We start from the raw sequence: 21,910 nt of genomic DNA, 5'->3' as shown, positions 1-21,910 counted from the left end.
AATATTTAAGTTACTCCAAGGTACTCTCTAACACCTGGAGAAGTCCAGGATTAGGACAGTGCAAAGATGATTTCCTACAAGTTCCATGCTGTGCCTCTGTGCTAAGCCGCTAAGAATCTCACCCACAGCTGCATAGGTTGCTGCCATAAATAAGTCTAGAAGAAATTACTTGGTAGGCAGAGGGTTTACAAGTTTGTTATAATAAAAAACCCACCGCACTCATTAAGTCAAGTGCCTTTTGTTTAAGTATAAATCAAATTTTTATAAACAAATTATTTTTCTCCTTCTTGCTATGATCTCTCAGTTTTCTCAAGTATCTCTGACATCAATCCTGCAAATCACTAAAAGATTAACTGGAACATTTCAAGTTTTCAAAAGTACTTGGCTCTGAAATAGTTGTAAAAATCTCCCCCAAAAATACAAAGCATATCAGTGGATCACACGAGATAGCTATTTGCTGGTATTTGCAGTCTGTAGCTTTGCACCTTATTAAAAATGACAGAACCACAAAGCTCTGCCAGCCTTAAGATGTACTCAAGGAGACTGTTGTCCCTGAAAGTAAGGGTGACACTACCTTCCTTGAAGGTAGCTTGACTTCATTCCTACTGGGAACAACTGGAGATGGTGGCCATTTCAAAGAGGGCCCTTTTTTTGTTTGTTTTTTGTTGTTGATGATTTCTAATAAAGATAGTGACAGCTCAGTTGCATTGTTCCCAGTGAGAATAATAGGAAATTGCTGACATTTTGAAAGAGGGCATTTCTTTGTGGAATTTTCTGTAGAAGAATATTTATCAGGTCCTGCTGAAGGAGAAATTTTCAGTTACAAAGAGTGGCAAGAAAATGACCATTTATCCTTAAAAAAAAAAAAAAAAAGTCTTGAAACTTTGCCAATGCACAAGATTTCAATGAGTTTTAATTATGTGAGAAGTTGGACGGAGCTGCATTATTAAGATCATTCAGGTCATAAAAGTGCTCTGACACAGGCTGTAAATTTCTTAAAGAACCAATTTTTTAAATTAAGTCAACTAATTAACAGCTTTATTTATAAATTCTCAGAAAATTCATTCAGTGGCAAAGACTAAGTGTTGTAATTTCAAGAATATGTTGTATTAAAGTAGTTAAATTCCTGCTTTAAACTGAAACTCATCTCAGTCTTAATTATGGAACCACAAGAAGGGCTTCCATACTGTGTGTATAAATTTTTTTACTAATGTTAATTTAATCAAAACAAGGCCACTCCATGTATAACAGGCCTAACAAGCTGGTATCAAAGATGAATGATTTCTACCTCCTCTTTCTTCTTCTTCTCAGACTCTTCAGCTCTTTTCCTCTTTAGCCATTCTTTATACTTTCCTTTAGCTCTTTCCTGCAATTGGATTCTCTCTAGATCTCTCACTGCTTTTTCTGCCATCTTTTTGATGAGCTTTCGTTCCTTTTCCCTTCTTTCCTACATGAAACAGATCAAAGAAACAGTCTTTTCAGTATTTTCAAAAGGTCATTATTGGCTCCTCATTATAATGAAAAGGGGTTAGCTAACTGTGTAGGAATTAACTGGAGAAATCACTGTTGCAACAGTTTAGAATTTTGGTTTGAGAAAAGCAGCTGGACATCACCTTTTGGAGATAAAATAGTGTTAAAGCATAAGGTTGGCATAAAATATAAGTGAAATCCAACTTCAACACTCACTGTAATATTTTATGTTTACTATAGAAGAAAACTAAACAAATAAAACACACATTCCAAACATAACATTACACTGAATAATAAATAAAGAATAAATGGCACATTTAAAACTGTATAATAGTTATTAATGAAGTAGCAATTTTATCAGTGAATCTCCTAGACCCAAATCTTTACCATTTTGACTTGGAGCCACAGAGATTTGTGGTTTGTCTGAATGCCAGAGTGTGAACTGATGTGGAAATCTAATTTCTTTTTTAAAGAACATGGCTCTAATGAGAACAGACTGATATTTCATGACACTTCATGATTTTTCATATGCAAAATTTACTTGTGAACCAGACTGACAATTGATAAGAAATCTATATTCCTTCTAAGGGATCATGAGTTTAAAGAGAGAGAGAGGCATTCTTTGGTCTGTAAACTGAAGATCAGATTGATCAATGTTAAAAGTATCCATGTATGAAATAGTGAAGGGAAATTTACTTCCCTTGTAATGCTCCTTCTCTGGAGAGACTTTTACTGGATTCTTACTCCCTTCCCACCTCCCCTTAAAGTTTGCAGATTTGGGAGGTTAACACTGATGAGTGATTGTCAGAAATATAAAAGGGAAGGGTAACCACCTTTAAATCCCTCCTGGCCAGAGGAAAAACCCTTTCACCTGTAAAGGGTTAAGAAGCTAAGATAACCTCACTGGCACCTGACCAAAATGACCAATGGGGAGACAAGATACTTTCAAAGCTGGAGCGGGGGGGGGGGGGGGGGGGAACAAAGGGTCTGTCTGTCTGTGTGATGCTTTTGCCGGGAACAGAGCAGGAATGCAGGTCAGAACTCCTGTAAAAAGTTAGTAAGTAATCTAGCTAGAAATGCATTAGATTTCCTTTTGTTTAATGGCTGGTAAAATAGGCTGTGCTGAATGGAATGTATATTCCTGTTTTTGTGTCTTTTTGTAACTTAAGGTTTTGCCGAGAGGGATTCTCTATGCTTTGAATCCAATTACCCTGTAAGGTATTTACCATCCTGATTTTACAGAGGTGATTCTTTTACCTTTTCTTTCATTAAAATTCTTCTTTTAAGAACCTGATTGCTTTTGCATTGTTCTTAAGATCCAAGGGTCTGGGTCTGTGTTCACCTGTACCAATTGGTGAGGATTTTTAATCAAACCTTCCACAGGAAAGGGGGTGTAGTGCTTGGGGGGGTATATTGGGGGAAGACTTCTCCAAGTGGGCTCTTTCCCTGTTCTTTGTTTAACATGCTTGGTGGCGGCAGCATAGGGGTCAAGGATAAGACAAAATTTGTACATTGGGGAAGTTTTTAACCTAAGCTGGTAAGAATAAGCTTAGGGGTTCTTTCATGCAGGTCCCCACATCTGTACCCTAGAGTTCAGAGTGGGGAAGGAACCTTAACAGTGACAAAGAAATAATTAGGAAACTGCATGCTAAAGAGGTCATGAGCCATTGAACAAGATTTAACAGGTTTCCCCATTGAAAATGAATGCAAAGTGCCACAAAGGCAGTACCAGCCTCCAAACTCTTCACTGGCTGACTTCATATAATCAGCTTTACACATGAAGCACTAAGCCCAAGGATAAGCCATCTACTTTCCCTATCTTATTGCCGTAAACATTGACTCTCACTCATCTGAGAGGAGTACTGCGCAAGATGGCATGAAGTTAACTATTGAAAGCATATCAATTACTGAACGCTTTATGTTGCATAAGTATCTGATTAAACATCTGATTAAAAGTGAGCTGCTGAGAGTCAATATTCATCAACAAAGTCCAGGTCCAATGTATTTAAATGTAAATGAAAAGTTTCTAAGTTAAATACAGAGTATGGTGGGAAACAGAGAATATATAACTTGTTCATACTAGGTGTAGTCAGATTCCTGTCACAGTTTCCTTGGATTCACGTTCGTGATCAGATTGTGTCTGTTCAAACTGCTGGGGGGCGGGGGGGAGAAGGGGCATGAAAGGTATTTGGTGTGGGTGTCAGACTCAAAATCCCAGGGGGGTAGGTGCATTTCTTAAATCCCTTCCTCTGCTCCTGGATGAGCACCATCACAACAGAGTCCCCATAAAACCTAGCATCACACACACACACACACACACACACACACACCTTAAACCCTTCCTCCACCCAAAAATGCTGAATATCAAAAACTAACTAAAAACTATCCTAACACTAAAAATGAACACCATTAGAAATTAATTAAAATCTATCTAGAGATAAAGTCTGACCAATTCAGACCCGAGTACTGCCTGCAGTTATTACACGGTCTATGAAAGTAAGAAAGGAACTGAAGTGGTTAGGGCTGCACCTCTCTTATGTAACAATAAGGACTGGAAAGTTCAGTGTTACAAAACAATAATGCTGCCCCCGCAAGAGATACTGCTTTGTAAAATGTTTCTAAAAACACACCATTGATCCCAGTGGGAATATGCAGAGGCCACCTCGAAGAAGTTAAAAATTATTTAAAATATCACTTCTTGTACATAAATCAAAGTAAAATGAAGAGGAAAAGTGTGTGTTACACACACACAGAGATCATGCTCTCAGATGCTAATTTATGCTTGGTCATAGCAGAATTGATCTGAGAATCTAATCCTTTTGGACAATTTCTGAACATAGTTTTCTCCTCATATTATAAAAAGATGGTTAGCTATGAATGAGAACTTACTCACTAAGTCTTTGTTGATGCACATGAACTCCCCAACGCAGGCTGGTACTCTCATCTCTGTTGACAGAACAAGATCCCTGGAAGGAACTATCCACCAAAGGAGGTGTTCTTGAACTTCCTGAAGCAGTGCCAACCCTATTTGCAGGATACCCCTCTCATAACTGTTAGTTAATCAAGTCTGCGCCTGGTAAGTCACAAACGCAAAATGCCATCTTCTATGCAAGTCACAAAGAAGAATGGAGTCTCTGCATTTATGGAGTGCTTTTCATCTTCAACACACAAATCACTAAAGTGGGTTCATTAATCCTCCAAATAGTCCTGACAGGTAGAACAACAATGGAAATAAACAGTGTACATAGTTGTTAGATCACTACAAGCTATTTAAAGAATCTAAAAGTTGGATGTTGGACAGTGACTTCTTAATACATTATATCGACTGTTACAATTTAAGTGAGGGTTGATTTAAGAACAATGGCATAAACTTGAATGAAAAAAGCTGACAATTATTACAGCAATTTAGAAGCCAATACAATTTACACACACGCACACACTTTATATAAGTTTACCATATCCTTGCTTGAAACTAAATTGAGTCCCAAATTCACTTCATAAAACATGCCTTACTTCCGCAAGTTTTAATAATTTCCTTATATGGATGGTGCAATACGTTCTGAACAAACAGTGGTCTGAGCTACATTGGTTTCAAGCCAAAATAAATTATTCTCTATGCCAGCAAACTTTACCCTTTTAAAAGTTGTTAGAATTATCAGAAAGAATAAAGTTAATAGATTCATAACCTTTAAAATTAAGGAAAAACTTTTTAATAAAAGGGAATTTAAGACCCATGAAAAGGGCCCAACTCAAGTTCTCTATTTACAAAAACAAATTAGATAAAACACAAATAACTGTACAGCAAGGCAAGTTTCCCCACAAATTAACTCTGACCAGGAGAGATAAGACAGTAGTTTGTTTTCCACACCCTGTCAAGTCTTAGGCCTCTCTAATGAGATGGCAAACAAGAATGTCTTTAAAAAATGCACATGTCCACTAAGTACTGCCTTCAGAGAGCTCTATTTGAGACTGGGGGTTATATACAGTACTGGACTTGACAAACGCATACCTAACATAAACCAGAAAGAAACTGTAGCAAAAAGTGCTCTCTAATTACCTGCATCAGATTTTAATGGCTGTGTTAACCTATTTCCAATTCCTGTGCCATTCAGTTCCCCCTAAAGTAAAGGCTATTTTAACACTGAAATGGCTTGTTGAGTGTGTACAATCATAACTAATCTGCTTATACATTATACATGGAAATCCACAATACCTTATGGTATTTTTATACATAAATCAGAAAGTAAAACAAGATGAAAAGTGCGTCTGTTACACACACAGAGATCATGCTATTCTCCATTTCAATCAAATGTTTCCACTGGATTCAAAATAGTATTCTGTTGGTTTTTGAGGCTAGTGTGTTTTGATCTGTGTTCTTTCGACTTTGTAAGCAGTAGAGACATACTACAGCTTAACCAACACAAGTTAAATAGATAATCTGTCTGCCCACAAATGACTCAGTACTAACTTGACAGAAAAACAAGTCTCCATTTTAGCTCGATGGAGAGTTTTAGACGCACCCACTGGCCAAGCCCAGAGGGGATCTCAAAGCCCAGGCTCCAGCCCAAGCGTTTATACTGCAATTTTATAGCCCAGAAAGCCCAAGTCACCTGACCGACACCAGCCATGGCCAAGTCGCAGGTCTTTTATCACAGTATCCTACGAGTACTGTATACTAAGCATTTGTTCCTACTGAAATACAAAATTTCATGTCAATATAAATATCTTTCACAACTGAACACACAGTGCTTTTTGACAGCTCAGTGCCATAAAGCGTTATTTTTAAACCCACAAACTACCTCTAAAAATTGCAAATTATGTTTACACAGAAGCATGCCAACTGGTGAAGTTAACTTTATTTATTTTCCTATAGTAATTTAAACAAGATGACTAAGAATGTCTAGAAGTCTCCATTGAGTAAGGTATTATATATCATTTTAAAACAGGAAAAAAAAAAATCCCTCACTGCCAGCTAGCAAAAGTCTCCAAATTTCACCTTCTAGCCATTTCACCAGAGTGCTACATTTCACACCTGGGACATCATAACTGATATTTAATATATATGTATTGTATATTAAAATGCAAGAAAAAAAACAAGCTGTGGTTCTTCGAGATGTGTTATATACATGTATTCCACTTCTGGAGTGTATGTGCTCCATGTCCCTGAGATCAGAATCTTTTGTCCAGCAGTGTCCATTGGGGCGACGCATATGCCACAAGTCCTTCATGCCCAGTACTGAGGGCACAAAGCGGGAGACCAGGCCCAACTAGTTCCTTCACCAACACAAAATTCAGATGTTCTAGGATTCCATGGTAGCAGGAAAGGAGGACAGGTATTGGAATGTATGTTGACAACACATATTAGAGAGCCACAGTTACAGTAAGGTAAGTAAGTTTTCTTCTAGTCATTGTCAACATGTATTCTACTTCCGGTTAGTGCTTGTGAGTCACCAGATGTGAAGTAGGTGGGTGTTTGAAGTCTATTTAAAAGATTTCAGGACAGAGGCATCAGACCTCAGTGCCTCACAAAGATATAGACCAGGGGTAGGCAACTGATGGCATGCGTGCCAAAGGCAGCACATGAGCTGATTTTCAGTGGCACTCACACTGCCCGGGTCCTGGCCATCGGTCCCGGGGGCTCTACATTTTAATTTAAATTTTAAATGAAGCTTCTTAAACATTTTAAAAACCTTATTTAACTTACATACAATAGTTTAGTTATATATTATAGACTTATAGAAAGAGACCTTCTAAAAACGTTAAAATGTATTACTGGCACGCAAAACCTTAAATTAGAGTGAATAAATGAAGACTTGGCACACCACTTCTGAAAGGTTGCCGACCCCTGATATAGACCAAGCCCCACACAGAGCTTTCTCATGCATGTCACAGAAGCTGCCTGAGCCCTAATCTGTGCTGGGGAATCTAAACTGGCCTGCTTATAACAGAACTTGATGCAGTTAGACATCAACTTAGTCTCTGGGTTAAAAAAAACAAAAAAAAAACAACAAACAACAATGACACTTTAACCTGTTTGTAAATGCCACAATCTTGAAGAGTCTCTAAGTAGAAAGGACATCTAGAGAATGTAGTCTAGTCTCTCCTTGACTGGAGTGTAATATAGGAAAAAAGTTTGACAAATGATTCATCTGAATGAAAATCAGACTACTTTTGTAAAAATCTGGGTGGGGGCTTAAGGGTGACTTTATATCCTTAGGTAATATGGCCACAAGTGCTTATATTTCCCCTATTCTCCAGGATGATGTGACTGCCACCAAAAAAGCCATTTTCATGGATAAGTGATGAAAGGAGCGAGTTGCCAAGAACTTAAGAGTGTGTCCCTCATTAAAAGCACCAGAACTACATTAAAGGTCCCCATGTAGGAGCAGGCTGGGGGAAGAATGCTTCTGGCAGCCTACCTATTGTTGCTTAGGGAGGTGAAGTTCTGACAGCAATAGAAAAACCCCTCTGTTGCTGTAGTCCGCGTCCATGCTATGCGCGTTAAACGGCTATGCCGCTGTAGTAGTGTAGACAAGCCATAAATCCTGGTACTGCGGAAAATTTACTCCCGGAGTCAGAGGAAAAAAAAAAATTACACTTAAAATTGCCAACAGGCACACTATACTACACATTACTAATCCTAACATTATTTACTTAACAAACGTATACACAAAAGTTTTGGAAATATGTTGAAACATGGACATTGCAGTGGCGCCATGTTGCAGCCATGGGCAGCGAGAATGGACCGTGGGATGGATGGGCCTGATCTGCCCTTTATACCTTCTGTACGGGGCCTCTGGACATAAGCACATCCACAATGGATGCTGAAGACAATTTAATGGACAAAGACAAAAATATATTTTTAAACTCAGCACTGGCCATACCTGTGGATACCCAGAAGTCCAGAAAAATAAAGTTTAATTACTGGTCACTGGACAAGCTAATGACTCCATCACAAACTGACTTACTGTTGATTCACTTCAAGATTCAGGTCAGGTGTAAGTGGCCTCCTATAAATTCCACAAGGCAGAACAAACATATGATTTGCCTGGTTGCCCTGATACTTATCTAAATCTTTCTTGGCTCTGCTCTACTAACTGCACCATATATTGCATATAATTAACGCATATGCTCTCCCGAAGTTCTTTTGTAATGGGGTCCTAGACACTCAGCAAGTGAGACACTTCATCAAAAAAACAAAACACAGGGACAGAGCAGGGTAATGTGCCAGAACAGTCAGGTTAGCCATTAATCTTCTGAGTTTTCAAATACAAATTTCCCTTATCAATTACAGCAAGAGTGAGCCACAGAACATTTTGGGATACAGTCTTGAACTTCAGGGGGATGGGGCTTTTTTTAAGTTTCCTATTAAAATGTGTGCTCAATTAGTGAAAGAAATATGAATGCTTGAAGAGTCTGAGAAAAAAGGACCGATTTAATTAAATTACTGGATATTTGAGTATTTTGAATTAATGCAGTATTTACCTCTTCATTCTTTTGCTGCACCCATTCCTTGTGTTTCTCTTCAGCAATCTTTTTTTTCCTTTCAAGCTCCTGCTTTTCTTTTCTTTTCTCCAGTTGTAAATTCATTTCCTAATTAAAACAAATTTACATACATAAGTTATTTTCAAATATAAGCCAAAGTCATTTGAAATGTATAAAATTCAGATTTAACAAAATCATTAAGCTGCAGTGATTCCCAGAACTAGCTTATCATAAAGAATTTCAGTTCCTTTTATATAATATATAAATTTAAAGTGACAAGCAATTCTTTAAAAAAAAAATTTTTTTTTTTTAAAAGGAGGTGCAGAAAATAGTTTTTCAGATATGCACATTACTGGTTGACAATAAGACACTAGTCACTCCTAAGCACCACTTTCTGAAATCAATTCTTTCATATGTATGCCTTGGCACCATTGAAAGTCACTGGTACCAGTTCAAGAGTTCTAGTGATTTTTTCCCCAGTAGAAACTGCTTCAAATTTCTTGCAGTTACAAAGGCTGTCAAATATATAATTTCTACATGACCAATTCCGTAATGTTTACAGAAGACATAGGGCCAATGTAAATCTGCACAAAAATGCACCAGCAGTGGATGGCCTAACGCAGACAGGGTGCTTGCTGGTTGATGCTAACATTTTAAACATCATTTCAGTTACAGCTGTTCTGAGCAGAATTAGGTAGGCTAGAATTTAAAACAGTCGTGACAGCCCATTTACACTAGCACTTTCAAAGCTGCTAATGTTGGTGGTGTTAAATATGGTAGGAAACTCCCAAAAGTTTTCCATAGTTCAGAGAGGGTTAAAAGTCAGGGAGGAGGGAGAGCAAGCAAAGAAGGAAAAATCCTTGAGGAATATTTCAGTTTCTATGAGCTGAAAATGTTTCCATTAATTTAGAGTCAAACAGCAAAATGAACTCTGCTATCTCAGCTTATTTAACTGCCTCTTCATCCATCTGCACACATTGTGGCAGGACTTTCCTACATAAAAAGGAACATACATGGTAAACCTAACTGCAAAAACCAAGGCCATTCAGAGGTAGATGGCATGTCGCTCAGCAGTTGTGCGTTTCTATCAGTGATAGCATTACAGGAATGTAAGGGCCTCATGGAAGCCCAAAGCCCACTGAAGTTATTGGAAGGATTTGTTGATTTCAATACACTTTGGATCAAGCCCATACTCATGTGGAAGTAGGTGTTCTGAGTCTCTCTCCTCAGGACACAAGTTGGTGGGAGTTACTCATATCCTGCCAGGAGGACTGAGTAGGAGTAGTGTGGGGACAGGTTGGGGGTGGAAAAGGAGGTTTATAATCAAGTCCAAAGAGTTTATTCTGCAGTCAGATTGCAACAAGTCAGATCAGGAGGTGTGAACAAGATTTCAGTGTAAATTTGTCAAGTCTATTCTCATCGCCAGAAAGGCTAGAATGAAACTTCATGTTTTTAAATGAATTGTTTATATTATGGAAAATATTACAGAGTTTGTATTATTCTTTCTATATAGTTATTTCCCCAACACAAATTTTTATGGTCCATATATTACAATCAATTTTCAAGTGAGAATTTCAATTTCCAGTGGCAATTCTTGGGTTTGAAGTTAATACAGATAAAAAATAATTTGCCCTTAACTTTTGTAAGAGCCCCAAAGAAAAAACACAATATGATATGCATCTGAGGAAGTGAGCTGTAGCTCACGAAAGCTTATGCTCTAATAAATTGGTTAGTCTCTAAGGTGCCACAAGTACTCCTTTTCTTTTTGCGAATATAGTCATTGTTTAAAAAATTAATTAGCGATGTATTTTAACAAGAGCCAGGCAATTACCACCTCATTAAGGACCTGAGAAATCTGCGCTGCAGGCATGTTCCTCTGTTAGAGTGATACCCAAAAGAGTCCTAGGACAGCGGTTATCAACCAGGGGTCCACACAGCCCCTGGGGGAGCCATAAGGCCACTCAGCTGAAGCCCAGCTCCCTGCGGGACTAAAGCCCTGAACCCTGGTGCCCCCCAGGGGGTCTTGGAGTTTTTATATCATGCTGGGCGGGCCTCCGAAAGAAAAAGGCTGAGAACCTCTGTCCTAGAAGATATATGCTGAAAGAAACATCCATTCCAAATCACTTTCTACATATTCCCTTTGTTTAGGATAGTTTTAATGTCACTCATTCTAGAAAAAAAAACAAAACACGGACGCTTCTCAGGATCTTAGTCTAACACTATTAAAAAAATCTAATGTGAGATTTTAAAAACAGATGTGCTTTTCTCTTCTTACAAAGAAGTTTTTAAGTTTTTAATCAAAATCATTGCAAGTGTTAGGAAAGTGAAGGTTCCTAATGTCTAATATTTATAGAACTATTTTAAATTAATTAAATTCAGAATTTTGTTTTTTCCCATGCTATTGTTTTCTTTGTTGCTATGTATTATTTTTACCAGGTCACTAATTTTTAAAATCCATTTAAAACACAGTGAGACATTCCAAGTTGTGTACTATATAAACATTCCATTGTTTCAAGCATATAGAAGTAAACTACTTTGGTTCTGATCCAGTCTTGATGAGTAAAGGTTATATATGAATCACATTTTTCCTACATACTACCAGAAATTAGCTTGGATCAAATTTTTTTTGGGGGGGGAGGGGAGGAAATGGAGTGGGGAGAAGAGAGGAGTGCCAACTTAAAATCTAAAAGGAAGTCCAAAATATGTGCTGAAAGTTAGGGAAGTTAGAACACATTCCTGGAGTTTACCAAGTGATTTTAGGTTTCCATTGACCTTTAACACAACATAGAACACTTCTCTAGAGCTTTCCAGCTGAAGACTGCAAGTACTTCACAAACACCAATGAGTTAAGCCACAAAAAAACCATCTGTAGTGAATGTTATACTCATTTTACAGATGGAGAAAATGTAGCACAGGGAGGTTGACATTTGCTCAAGGTACGTGACTAGCCAGTGGCACAGGTTAGAAATGAACCCAGTGATCCAGCTTTGATTCTATTGCTTTAACCATTATGATATGCTTCCCCAACGTGATTGTAAATGCTAATAAAGCTTAACCAACAGGACTGCACACACACCAATTAGGAAAAGGTGGCTCACTTAATTCTGCCACAGTCCTACTATTCAGGAGTAGGTTATTTATAAGAAAACAACAGATGGATAAAGGAAAAGAAATTCTGGGGTGGGAAGCACTTATTGTGAATACTCTGGGAAGAGGTATCAAACAGTTGTATAACAACATACCTAGGTGGCTGTCAACAACATGCCTCATGTCTAACCATGTACCTTGGCGTTCCTATACACAACACACGCCCTGTCGTGTTTTATTGCTTAAATGCAGGCATATGTAACCATGAGGAAAATCAAGGTACCAATTACACAGATATGTTTTAATCCTTTAAACCTGAACCATTACCAGTTGGATAAGCAAAATATATACACCACATTTCCAATTAAGCATAACATTTAGCAAAAGAGAAATGCATGGGACATGAATCACACTGGTTTACCCAAACACAAAAGCTAAGCATGTCTAAAGACATTAAAGATAAAGAACAAATATATCTTGTTTTCACAATAAATAGAAAAAAACCCTGCAATTCAGTGTCTGTTAATCTGCTGTCAAATCTAGGGAAAATAGTCAGAAATATTCACCTCTAAAGCTCTGGCTTGTAAGCGGACACGTAGCTCTTTCTCTTTGCAAATGAACCATTCTTCCCATGGTGAGAGATTATCTGTCGGAGGTGACTGCTTTTTCTTTTCTGTTACATTACAGCTTTCAGCACTACAGAATTACAAATGAGAAATATAAAGGGAAGAATGTTTGATGGATACTATTTTCAAATCAAATTTATTTAAAAATTAACCAGTGCAACTGACATTAAATAATGACATGTATTTATACCGTGGGTATTCATGACAACCATGAAATAAACTCCTTTACTTCTGCAACTCTGTGATAACCTGTTGACCCAAGTGATAAATTGTATTTTTTGGCACTTGCCCATCTTCTTAAGGACTAATTTTAATGTTCCAAACTATGGTGCAGATTCAAACAGCTACCATTTAACAATAAAACAAAAAACCTGTTCAAGTGTTTCCTTCCTTCTCCTGAAGTAGGGAAAAGCAGGGAGTTAAAATTACATTTGGTATATTCCATCAGTAACAAGTCCAGTATCTCACATCGCTTCACAGCTAGTAACAGATTTTCATGTCCCTTCAAATCCTGGTTTCATAGTACCAAGGCACCTGAACTTTGAGGAGACACACAAACAATCCCTTTAATAGTTTATTAGAACGTATTTGGGATGCCTCATATAACTCATCCCCACTCATGAGTTAGGTAGCCATCCCAACCTCATGCCAATAAAACCTTTATGATAATACCACCATATACACACACTAGCTCATGTGTGAAAATATATGTATGTTAGTTTTGATCAGAACGGAACCTAACTTATAAAATACCAGTGGGCTCATCTGTGAGTTTTCTATGTATTTTTCTAATTAATGTGACTGATCCTCCGCTGGTGTCAATCAGTCTAGCTCTGTTGAAGTCAGTGGAGCATGTTTATTTACAACAGCTGATGATCTAGCCCTCTCTTTGGATTCACATTTACTTTGTTTCTAGCATGAAACATAGGAGAATAAAGGCAGAATTACATAAACTAGGATGCATAAATATTGAATAGTACAAGAATGCAAAAAAGTGATCATATAATCATAGAATGTTAGTTCAATAGTACCGGTGCTTTAAACCAACTGAATACTTCTCAAAAACTCTCTTCCATTCATACATACAAGTCTCTTCCACACATTTGAAAACTTACAGTAGCACAATAAGTTTATAAAGAGCTTTGTGTTTTTTTATAAAATAGAAAATATGTAACTGTCTCCCAATTATACAGAAACTTCTCTTCTTTCAGCCAATAAAAAGGGAAAATACGCCCCCCCCCCCAGCAATTTATGCCAGATTTCTTCAGTGTCTTGCAGACACTTACCTATATTCTTAACATTACTACTGTGAGCAGTCCCACAGATTTATTAGAATGGACATCCAGAAATGCATGCTATAGTAACATTATAAAATAAATTTACTTTATTTAAATAAAGTATAAACAGAGCATCCCCCCCCCAATATAAAACGCACTGAAGGTTCAGCTACTTCAGTACTTGTTCTTCATATCTAACAGAATCCTGCCTCATTTATCATCATTAATAATCAAATGGTAAACATAAGTATCATTCACAGACAATACTAAACTGAGAATTGTTGTAAACATTAGTGAAAGCAGAGAAATATTATAAAGGGAACAGAGTGATTAAACATACGGGTAGAAAATAATGTGAGATTTAACTTGAAAAATGCAAGCTAATACAATTGGAAGAAAATCTAAAATTTAACTATTCAGTTGAGGTGGGCAACCTGAGGAGTCATAGTGAAAGAGACCAGGATAATAGTGGCTGTCATTTGATACAGCAGGAAGAGAGTCCAACAAAATTCTGTGCAGACATTCTGTGGAAGGTGGCAGGGACAATTCTTCAATATAGGACTCTGGTTAGACTGCACCTGCATTATTGCACTCAATATCAGAAAAAGACTGAAAAATTAGAGGAAGTTTAGAGAGGAGCTACAAAACTGAGGTGTCATTAGAGGAGGTTTTAGAACAAATTAATAAACTGAACAGTAATAAGTCACCAAGACCAGATGCTATTCATCCAAGAGTTGTAAATGAACTCAAATGTGAAATTGCAGAACTACTAACTATAGTTTGTAACCTATCATTTAAATCAGCTTTTGTACCAAATGACTGGAGAATAGCTTATGTATCACCAATTTTTGAAAGGGGCTCCAGAGGTGATCCCAGCAATTACAGGTGGTAAGCCTGACTTCAGTACCAGGCAAACTGGTTGAAACTATAGTAAAGAACAAAATTGTCAGACACATAGATGGACATAAATTGTTGGCGGAAGAGTCAACATGTTTTTTGTAAAAGGGAAATCATGCCTCATCAATCTACTAGAATTCTTTGAGGGGATCAACAAGCATGTGGACAAGGGGGATCCAGTGGATATAGTGTACTTAGATTTTCAGAAAGCCTTTGACAAGATCCCTCACCAAAGGGTCTTAAGTAAAGTAAGCTGCCATGGGATAAGAGGAAAGGTGCTCTTATGGATTGGTAACTGGTTGAAAGACAGTAAACAAAGGGTAGGAATAAATGGTCAGTTTTCAGAATGGAAAGAGGTAAATAGTGGTGTCCCCAAAGGGTCTGTACCGGGCCCAGTCCTATTCAACATATTCATAAATGATCTGGAAAAAGGAGTAAACAATGAAGTGGCAAAATTTGCAGATGATACAAAACTACTCAAGATAATTAAGTCCCAAGCAGACTGCGAAGAGCTACAAAGGAATCTCACAAAACTGGGTGACTGGCCAACAAAATGGCAAATGAAATTCAATGTTGATAAATGCAAAGTAATGCATTGGAAAACATAATCCCAACTATACATATAAAATGATGGGGTCTAAATTAGCTGTTACCGCTCAAGAAAAACCTTAGAGTCATTGTGGATAGTTCTCTGAAAACATCCACTCAATATGCAACAGCAATCAAAAAAGCTAACAGAATGTTGGGAATCATTAAGAAAGGGATAGATAGATAAAGATAATAAGTCAGAAAATATCATATTGCTTCTATATAAATCCATGGTACACCCACATCTTGAATACTGAGTGCAGATGTGGTCGCCTCATCTCAAAAACGATATATTGAAATTGTAAGAGATTCAGAAAAGGGCAACAAAAATGATCAAGGCTATGGAACAGCTGCCGTAACAGGAGAGACAAATAAGACTGGGACTTTTCAGCTTGGAAAAGAGACGACTAAGGGGGGGATATGATAGTGGTCTAGAAAATCATGACTGATGTAGAGAAAGTAAATAAGGAAGTGTTATTTACTCATTCTCATAACACAAAAACTAGGGGGTCACCAAATAAAATTAATAGGCAGTAGGTTTAAAAACCAAACAAAAAGAAGTGTTTTTTCACACAACACAGTGTCAACTTGTGGAACTCCTTGCCAGAGGATGTTGTGAAGGCCAAGACTATAACAGGATTCAAAAAAGAACTAGATAAGTTCATGGTCCATCAATGGCTATTAGCCAGGATGGGCAAGGAGAGTGTCCCTAGCCTCTGTTTGACAGAAGCTGGGATTACCTGTTCTGTTCATTCCCTCTGGGGCACGTGGCATTGGCCACTGTCGGAAGAAAGGATACTGAGCTAGATGGACCTTTGGTCTGACCCAGTATGGCCGTTCTTATGTTACAGGAAAAGTAACATGAAGGAAAGATATAGCTTGGTGAATTAAGGAAATAGATATAAGTATTTAAAGGGTGTAAAAACCAAAACAAAAATTATTTAGGGTGGTAAAAGAGAGTAACTATGAGTAAATCAGATCAAGTTAAGCACAGGAAAATATAGGCTGAATATGATCATGAGCCATTATACTGGTAGGATAGGACTTTCAAAAGATCTCAAAGGCATTAGCCTAATTCTACTCCTATTGACTTCAACTCTCCATAGGAGATGGGGTGGAAGCCATATCTGGGATCTTAAGACTATTATAGACCGGATAAAACATATTGGCTGAAAGAAGGGAAGTTTCTCTATAGCCTAGAAAAATACATAGAAAATTCACAGATGAACCCACTGGAATTTTATAAGTTAATTTTGATCATAAGCAAGAATAGTTTGGCAAGCACTTTTGCACTGGCAAGGACAGAGTCTTTTCTATCTTTTAGATTCACAAACAAAGAATTCCCAAAACTTCAGCCACTAATGTATCAAATCCAGAGCAATTTTGGGTAGTGTATTTTGTTAAATCACAGAGCTTTTGCCTGAAAACATCAGGCTCATCTTACAAAAACACCCTTTGTAACAAAACAAATTGTTGTAATGGAATCTGAAACAGGGATGCGGTAATCTTAAAATTCAATTATTTTTATTTTATATTGCCACCTAAACATGCTGTATTCTGTACTGTCTACCAGTTGCGATTCATTATCAGCTAATGATTTTGTGATACGGATGAGCTGAATACTGCTTGCCGATGTCTGAATAACGTAAACGTTTGGTAGAAAGTCATAGGCCCACTTTCTGAAGTAACAGAACAGTGGTTTTCAACCTGTGGTCTGCAGGCCTATGGGGGTCGGCAGAATTATGTGAAAGGGGTATGCGAACGGTGATTATGAATTAAGTCTCAGATCCCAGAAAAGGCATTCCATTTTCTCTGATCAAAAGTATGTGAATATCCCCACCTATAGGTCAAAACCTGGAAATGTTGTCGTTACTATAAAAGTCCATAGTTTAGCGCCTTTTCTCACACTGCATCAAATGCCATGCTGAGCATGTGCAACTTTTATAGTTGAATTCTATTCAGCCAGTTTTCAGTGTAAGAATTCTATGGTTGGGGTCCATGGACCATAGACTGAATTTCCAAAATTTGTATTAGATTAATTCCCTAACTCAAGTTATATGTATTGAGACAGAAGAACTGAAATTTGATTAAATAAAAGTCACTAGGCTTTCTATAACAGTACATTCACTAAGTCAGTATATCAGAGTAAATCTATCAAGATGCATGCAGAGTGTAAGTGGCCCAGGATCATAGGTGGAGCTAGCAGTAAAACCTATAACTAAGGTTGCCTAACATTTTCCATTATAAGACCATTTTCAGTTGTTTATAAAACTTTGCCAAGCTTTAATTGTTTCAGCTGAAATATCCAATGATGAATGTCTCCCCCCCCCTTTTTTAAAAAAAAAATTCAAAACAAAGATTCACCTGTTAAAGAAATTGAGATTAGAGAAAAATACATTGTTTTACCAATGTTTAAAGATTCTTAAACGTTTCATTCAGAAGTTCCAGAACCACCATGCTTTGGAGCAGAGATTTGAAATTTGGCCAAGTTGGCAGGAGGCTAAAGAGGTGCCTTTTGCAGTTCCTGTAATAATACACCCAAATTTCGTGGAGTTGTAAGTGTCTGAAAATTGTCATATATACATGCTCAGTAGAGGTATGTTAGAGTTTGACAGCAAAATTATCCAAAAGTTCTGTCAGTAGCGAGTATACTCTATCCCCAGGGAGCTAACCAAGCGTATTCCAGAATGGGACTGAGCAGGGACTGTGATGGGATGTCTCTGCCCCACACTAACAAGCAGAGGTTGAGGACACAGACAGACCCTTTGTGGCAATAAGAGGGTTAAAGAAGCTTGTGGATCCAGCTGACCCCACCCTGCTATATTTGCAGCTATCAGGCACGGAAAGGGGAACTAAAAGAGGGAGAGCTAGGCCACTCCAGGGCTGACCAGGAAGGAGAGAAGAACTATGCTACTTCTTTGACAAGGGAAGCCTGGGTCCAGCCAAGAGCCTAAGGCAGCTTGCTTCCTGGGTGAACCATTTGGTGGATAGGATGACTAAGATCAGGAAGACCAATCAAAAGGGATTAGATGCTGTCATAAATATAAAGGGAAGGGTAAACACCTTTAAATCCCTCCTGGCCAGAGGAAAAACCCTTTCACCTGTAAAGGGTTAAGAAGCTAAGATAACCTCACTGGCACCTGACCAAAATGACCAATGAGGAGACAAGATATCTTCAAAGCTGGAGGGGGGGAGGGAACAAAGAGTTCTCTCTGTCTGTGTGTTGCTTTTGCCGGGAACAGAGCAGGAATGCAGGTCAGAACTCCTGTAAAGCGTTAATAAGCAATCTAGTTAGATATGCGTTAGATTCTGTTTTGTTTAAATGGCTGATAAATTGTGCTGAATGGAATGTATATTCCTGTTTTTGTGTCTTTTTGTAACTTAAGGTTTTGCCTACAGGGATTCTCTGTGTTTTGAATCTGATTACCCTGTAAGGTATTTACCATCCTGATCTTACAGAGGTGATTCTTTTACTTTTTCTTTGATTAAAATTCTTCTTTTAAGAACCTGATTGCTTTTTCATTGTTCTTAAGATCCAAGGGTTTGGGTCTGTGTTCACCTGTACAAATTGGTGAGGATTTTTATCAAGCCTTCCCCAGGAAAGGAGGTGTAGGGCTTGGGGGGATTTTCGGGGGGAAAGACGTTTCCAAGTAGGCTTTTTCCCTGTTATTTTTGTTAGACACTTGGTGGTGGCAGCAATAAGGTCCAGGGACAAAAGGTAAAATAGTTTGTACCTTGGGGAAGTTTTAACCTAAGCTGGTAAAAATAAACCTAGGGGGTTTTTCATGCAGGTCCCCACATTTGTACCTTAGAGTTCAGAGTGGGGAAGGAACCTTGACAGATGCCCAGAAACAAGGTCTGAAGCAGACAAGCAAGAGTCCTTTCAAGAAACCTACAGATGACACTGATTCTGAAGCTTAGGGGTTCTTAAGTTTTTGGACTCTGACACCCTAGAAGGGGCAAGAGCATGCCATAGCCAGAGAGCTAAGGGGCACCAAGCTCCATAATCTGCAAGGGGTGACACACAGGGACCCACAGTCGGGTGAGTCATGCTCTGACCAGCCACAAAAGGGTGCTGCTCAGACAACGTGGTTACAAGGACTTTTTCTGCATCGGCATTCACAGCTGCCAGGGATTGCTGTAGTAATGGAGCATCAGAACTGAGACCTATAGAACGGTTTCTTTTGCGCTCTCAGTATTCCCCCAGCTGGTGTTCAGGCAGCATGGAGGAAGAGACAGTAGCTTGCCATGAAGGCTGAGGAACAGAGTGCTTGGACAAGCTGGTGGGTGGGTAGTGAAAAGAGGAACAAGGACAGGAGTAAAGTGAAACAGGGACCTGACAATTTCCCTCAGGGCTCTAAAGATGCCTGGAAGGGGGACTGGGCCAAGCTTTATCAAGTAAAGTGCTACGTTTACCATTCTTTTTGGCTCAGTCCTCTCGAACCTGGAGTCATCATCTTATAGATAAAGCAGGATGAAAGTTCTATGCAGAAATTCATAATAATGAGATGTTTAATGCTTCCTTGCCAAGTACTTTATATTTTCATCTCTCAAGTGGAAATGCTTATTGGTATCCAAGCAAGCTTTTGAGACCCATGCATAAGAGCTGAAGAGACTCATTTATTTGAAAGAGAGTCCCAAATTTTACAGAACCATGCTGTCTAGCACACACATTTTGACTAGTGTCTCGCTAACTGTGCCTATTCTTAGCCAAGGTGTAGATATGGTATGCTTTTCATTGGAAAGTGTCCTGGCTGCTAGGTCTTGTCAGCCACCTTTTTAGGAATGCATCAGATTATTCAATACAACCCTGTTCCCAACCATTGGAGTGGGGAGAGGAAAAAAAAACAGATGGGGAGGGAAGAATTATTTGAAGAAAGGGAGCAATTAAAGAATGAGAAATGGGAAGTCCAAAACCCTAGAAGCCAACACTGGTACAATTAATACACCTCAAATCCCTGTGTTGGAAGTAATTTTATGTATTTGAGAGAAAATAACTTCTAACCCTCAACGCACATTTGAAAAGTAGGCAAGTATTATCGTTCCCTTTTAACAGAGAAGGAAACTGAGGCACATAGACATTAATAACATTTTCAAATCTTGGATGTTTTCAGTCCCAAATCCATTGTCTAGGCACCTACAGTAGTGATCTGATATTCAGAGATGAAAAACCGAGGACCCAAGACTCCCACTGACCTGAACAAAATGGAAATTATAACTTCTCACTACCTCAAAGTTAGATTGCCTTCATTAGGTGACCACATAAGTATTTAGCTGTCTAACTACCTACTGGGCCCTTCTATTTTAGCAAAGACAGCCAGGGAATGGGAGTGCATGAAGATTACCTATTGTGTTTATTCCTCTTGAAGGTTCTTTTCCCCCTAGCTGATGGTGCAGCTTCCTCCCTATCCTCCTCCTCCTCCTCCTCATTGCAGCTCTGGAAGCTCTGATGGTAAATGGGGGAGAGCAAGGAATAAGTGGAGGAGCTCAAAGGCTGCTCATCCTCAGAGGTGGTTGGGGATGAAGGGGTGGAGCAGGCCACCCTACTCCTGGGCCGAGCACTGAGCATGGAGGCAGTAAGTACCTGTCAGGAGAAATTAATAGGATAAGGGCAGTACCCTTTCATAGGTTTCTCACCAATGCATCTTACCCTCAAGCTACACCCCCCCCCATTAGCCAAAATCCTCAGCCCTGCCATCCTCATCTCCTACTCTGCCAAGCCACAGGCCCCCGCCCCCAGCTTCCAACCCACAGGCCACCCCTCCCAGACCTCACCCCCTTTCCCCAGCTTCCAACCCACAGGCCCCCCACCCCCAGCTTCCAACCCAAGGCCACCACCCCCTAGTCCCCATACCCAGCCCCCCCCACCCCCACTTCTAGGCCCGCCCCCAGCTTCCAACCCCTCTGCCCCGCCCCCAGCTTCCAACCCACAGGCCTTCGCCATCCCCGGCCTCTCAAACCACCCCCCAGCCCAAATTCCTGCCTCCAGTCCCATCAGGGCCCTCCCCGAGCCCCGCCATAGTCGCGAGGCGAGGACAGGGCCGCTCTACCTAGTTGCCGCTTTGAAACTCGCAGCGTCGGCTCCGCGCTCCCATGGGCCCCCGGGGCACCGCCCGCTCCGCCAATCACCGCCCGCAGCGGGTTCCATGGCAACGGGGACGCTTTGACCCTGCGCAACGTCTCCTGCCGCCCTACCTCCCGCCAGCCAATCCCCTTCTCCCGCAGCTCCCCTCTCTCCCGCCCCCCCTCCCCCGCGCTGCCTCCTTGCAGCCGTGGTGCCTCCCGGGGGGGCACTGACCCGTGCCAGCGGCAGCCCCCCCGTCCCCATGCGCGCAGGGGCAGGTCGCTCTGTCACGGCGGGGCTGGGTTAGTGGGGACGGAGGCTGGGGCGTGACTGAGCGGGACCAGACACGAGAAGGGCTCAGCATCGTTGCCAGCCCCGCTGGGCGACGAGGGTGCAGGGGGCTCATTACCCGAGCC

The 21,910-nt window shown here is 39.6% G+C and overlaps 1 protein-coding gene across 1 annotated transcript in view; it reads right to left on the bottom strand.

Annotated features, from left to right (window-relative positions):
- The window catches only part of CCDC34 (coiled-coil domain containing 34), a 38,297-nt gene extending 16,744 nt beyond the window's left edge, over positions 1 to 21,553 (bottom strand). Inside the window, exons 1-5 of the mRNA XM_073350651.1 lie at positions 21,481 to 21,553; positions 20,776 to 21,014; positions 12,609 to 12,738; positions 8,956 to 9,063; positions 1,289 to 1,447 (exon numbers count right to left, since the gene is read on the bottom strand). Of these exons, the coding sequence (XP_073206752.1) occupies positions 1,289 to 1,447; positions 8,956 to 9,063; positions 12,609 to 12,738; positions 20,776 to 20,999 (621 nt within the window). The 5' untranslated portion in view covers positions 21,000 to 21,014; positions 21,481 to 21,553. The remainder of the gene's footprint in view (positions 1 to 1,288; positions 1,448 to 8,955; positions 9,064 to 12,608; positions 12,739 to 20,775; positions 21,015 to 21,480) is intronic.
- Positions 21,554 to 21,910: the final 357 nt, after the last annotated feature.

The sequence above is a fragment of the Lepidochelys kempii genome, chromosome 6, assembly GCF_965140265.1.
Source record: "Lepidochelys kempii isolate rLepKem1 chromosome 6, rLepKem1.hap2, whole genome shotgun sequence".
In the NCBI taxonomy this organism is placed as follows: domain Eukaryota; kingdom Metazoa; phylum Chordata; order Testudines; family Cheloniidae; genus Lepidochelys; species Lepidochelys kempii.
Note: the sequence above shows the minus strand (reverse complement) of the source record. Positions and strands in the feature narration are given on the sequence as shown.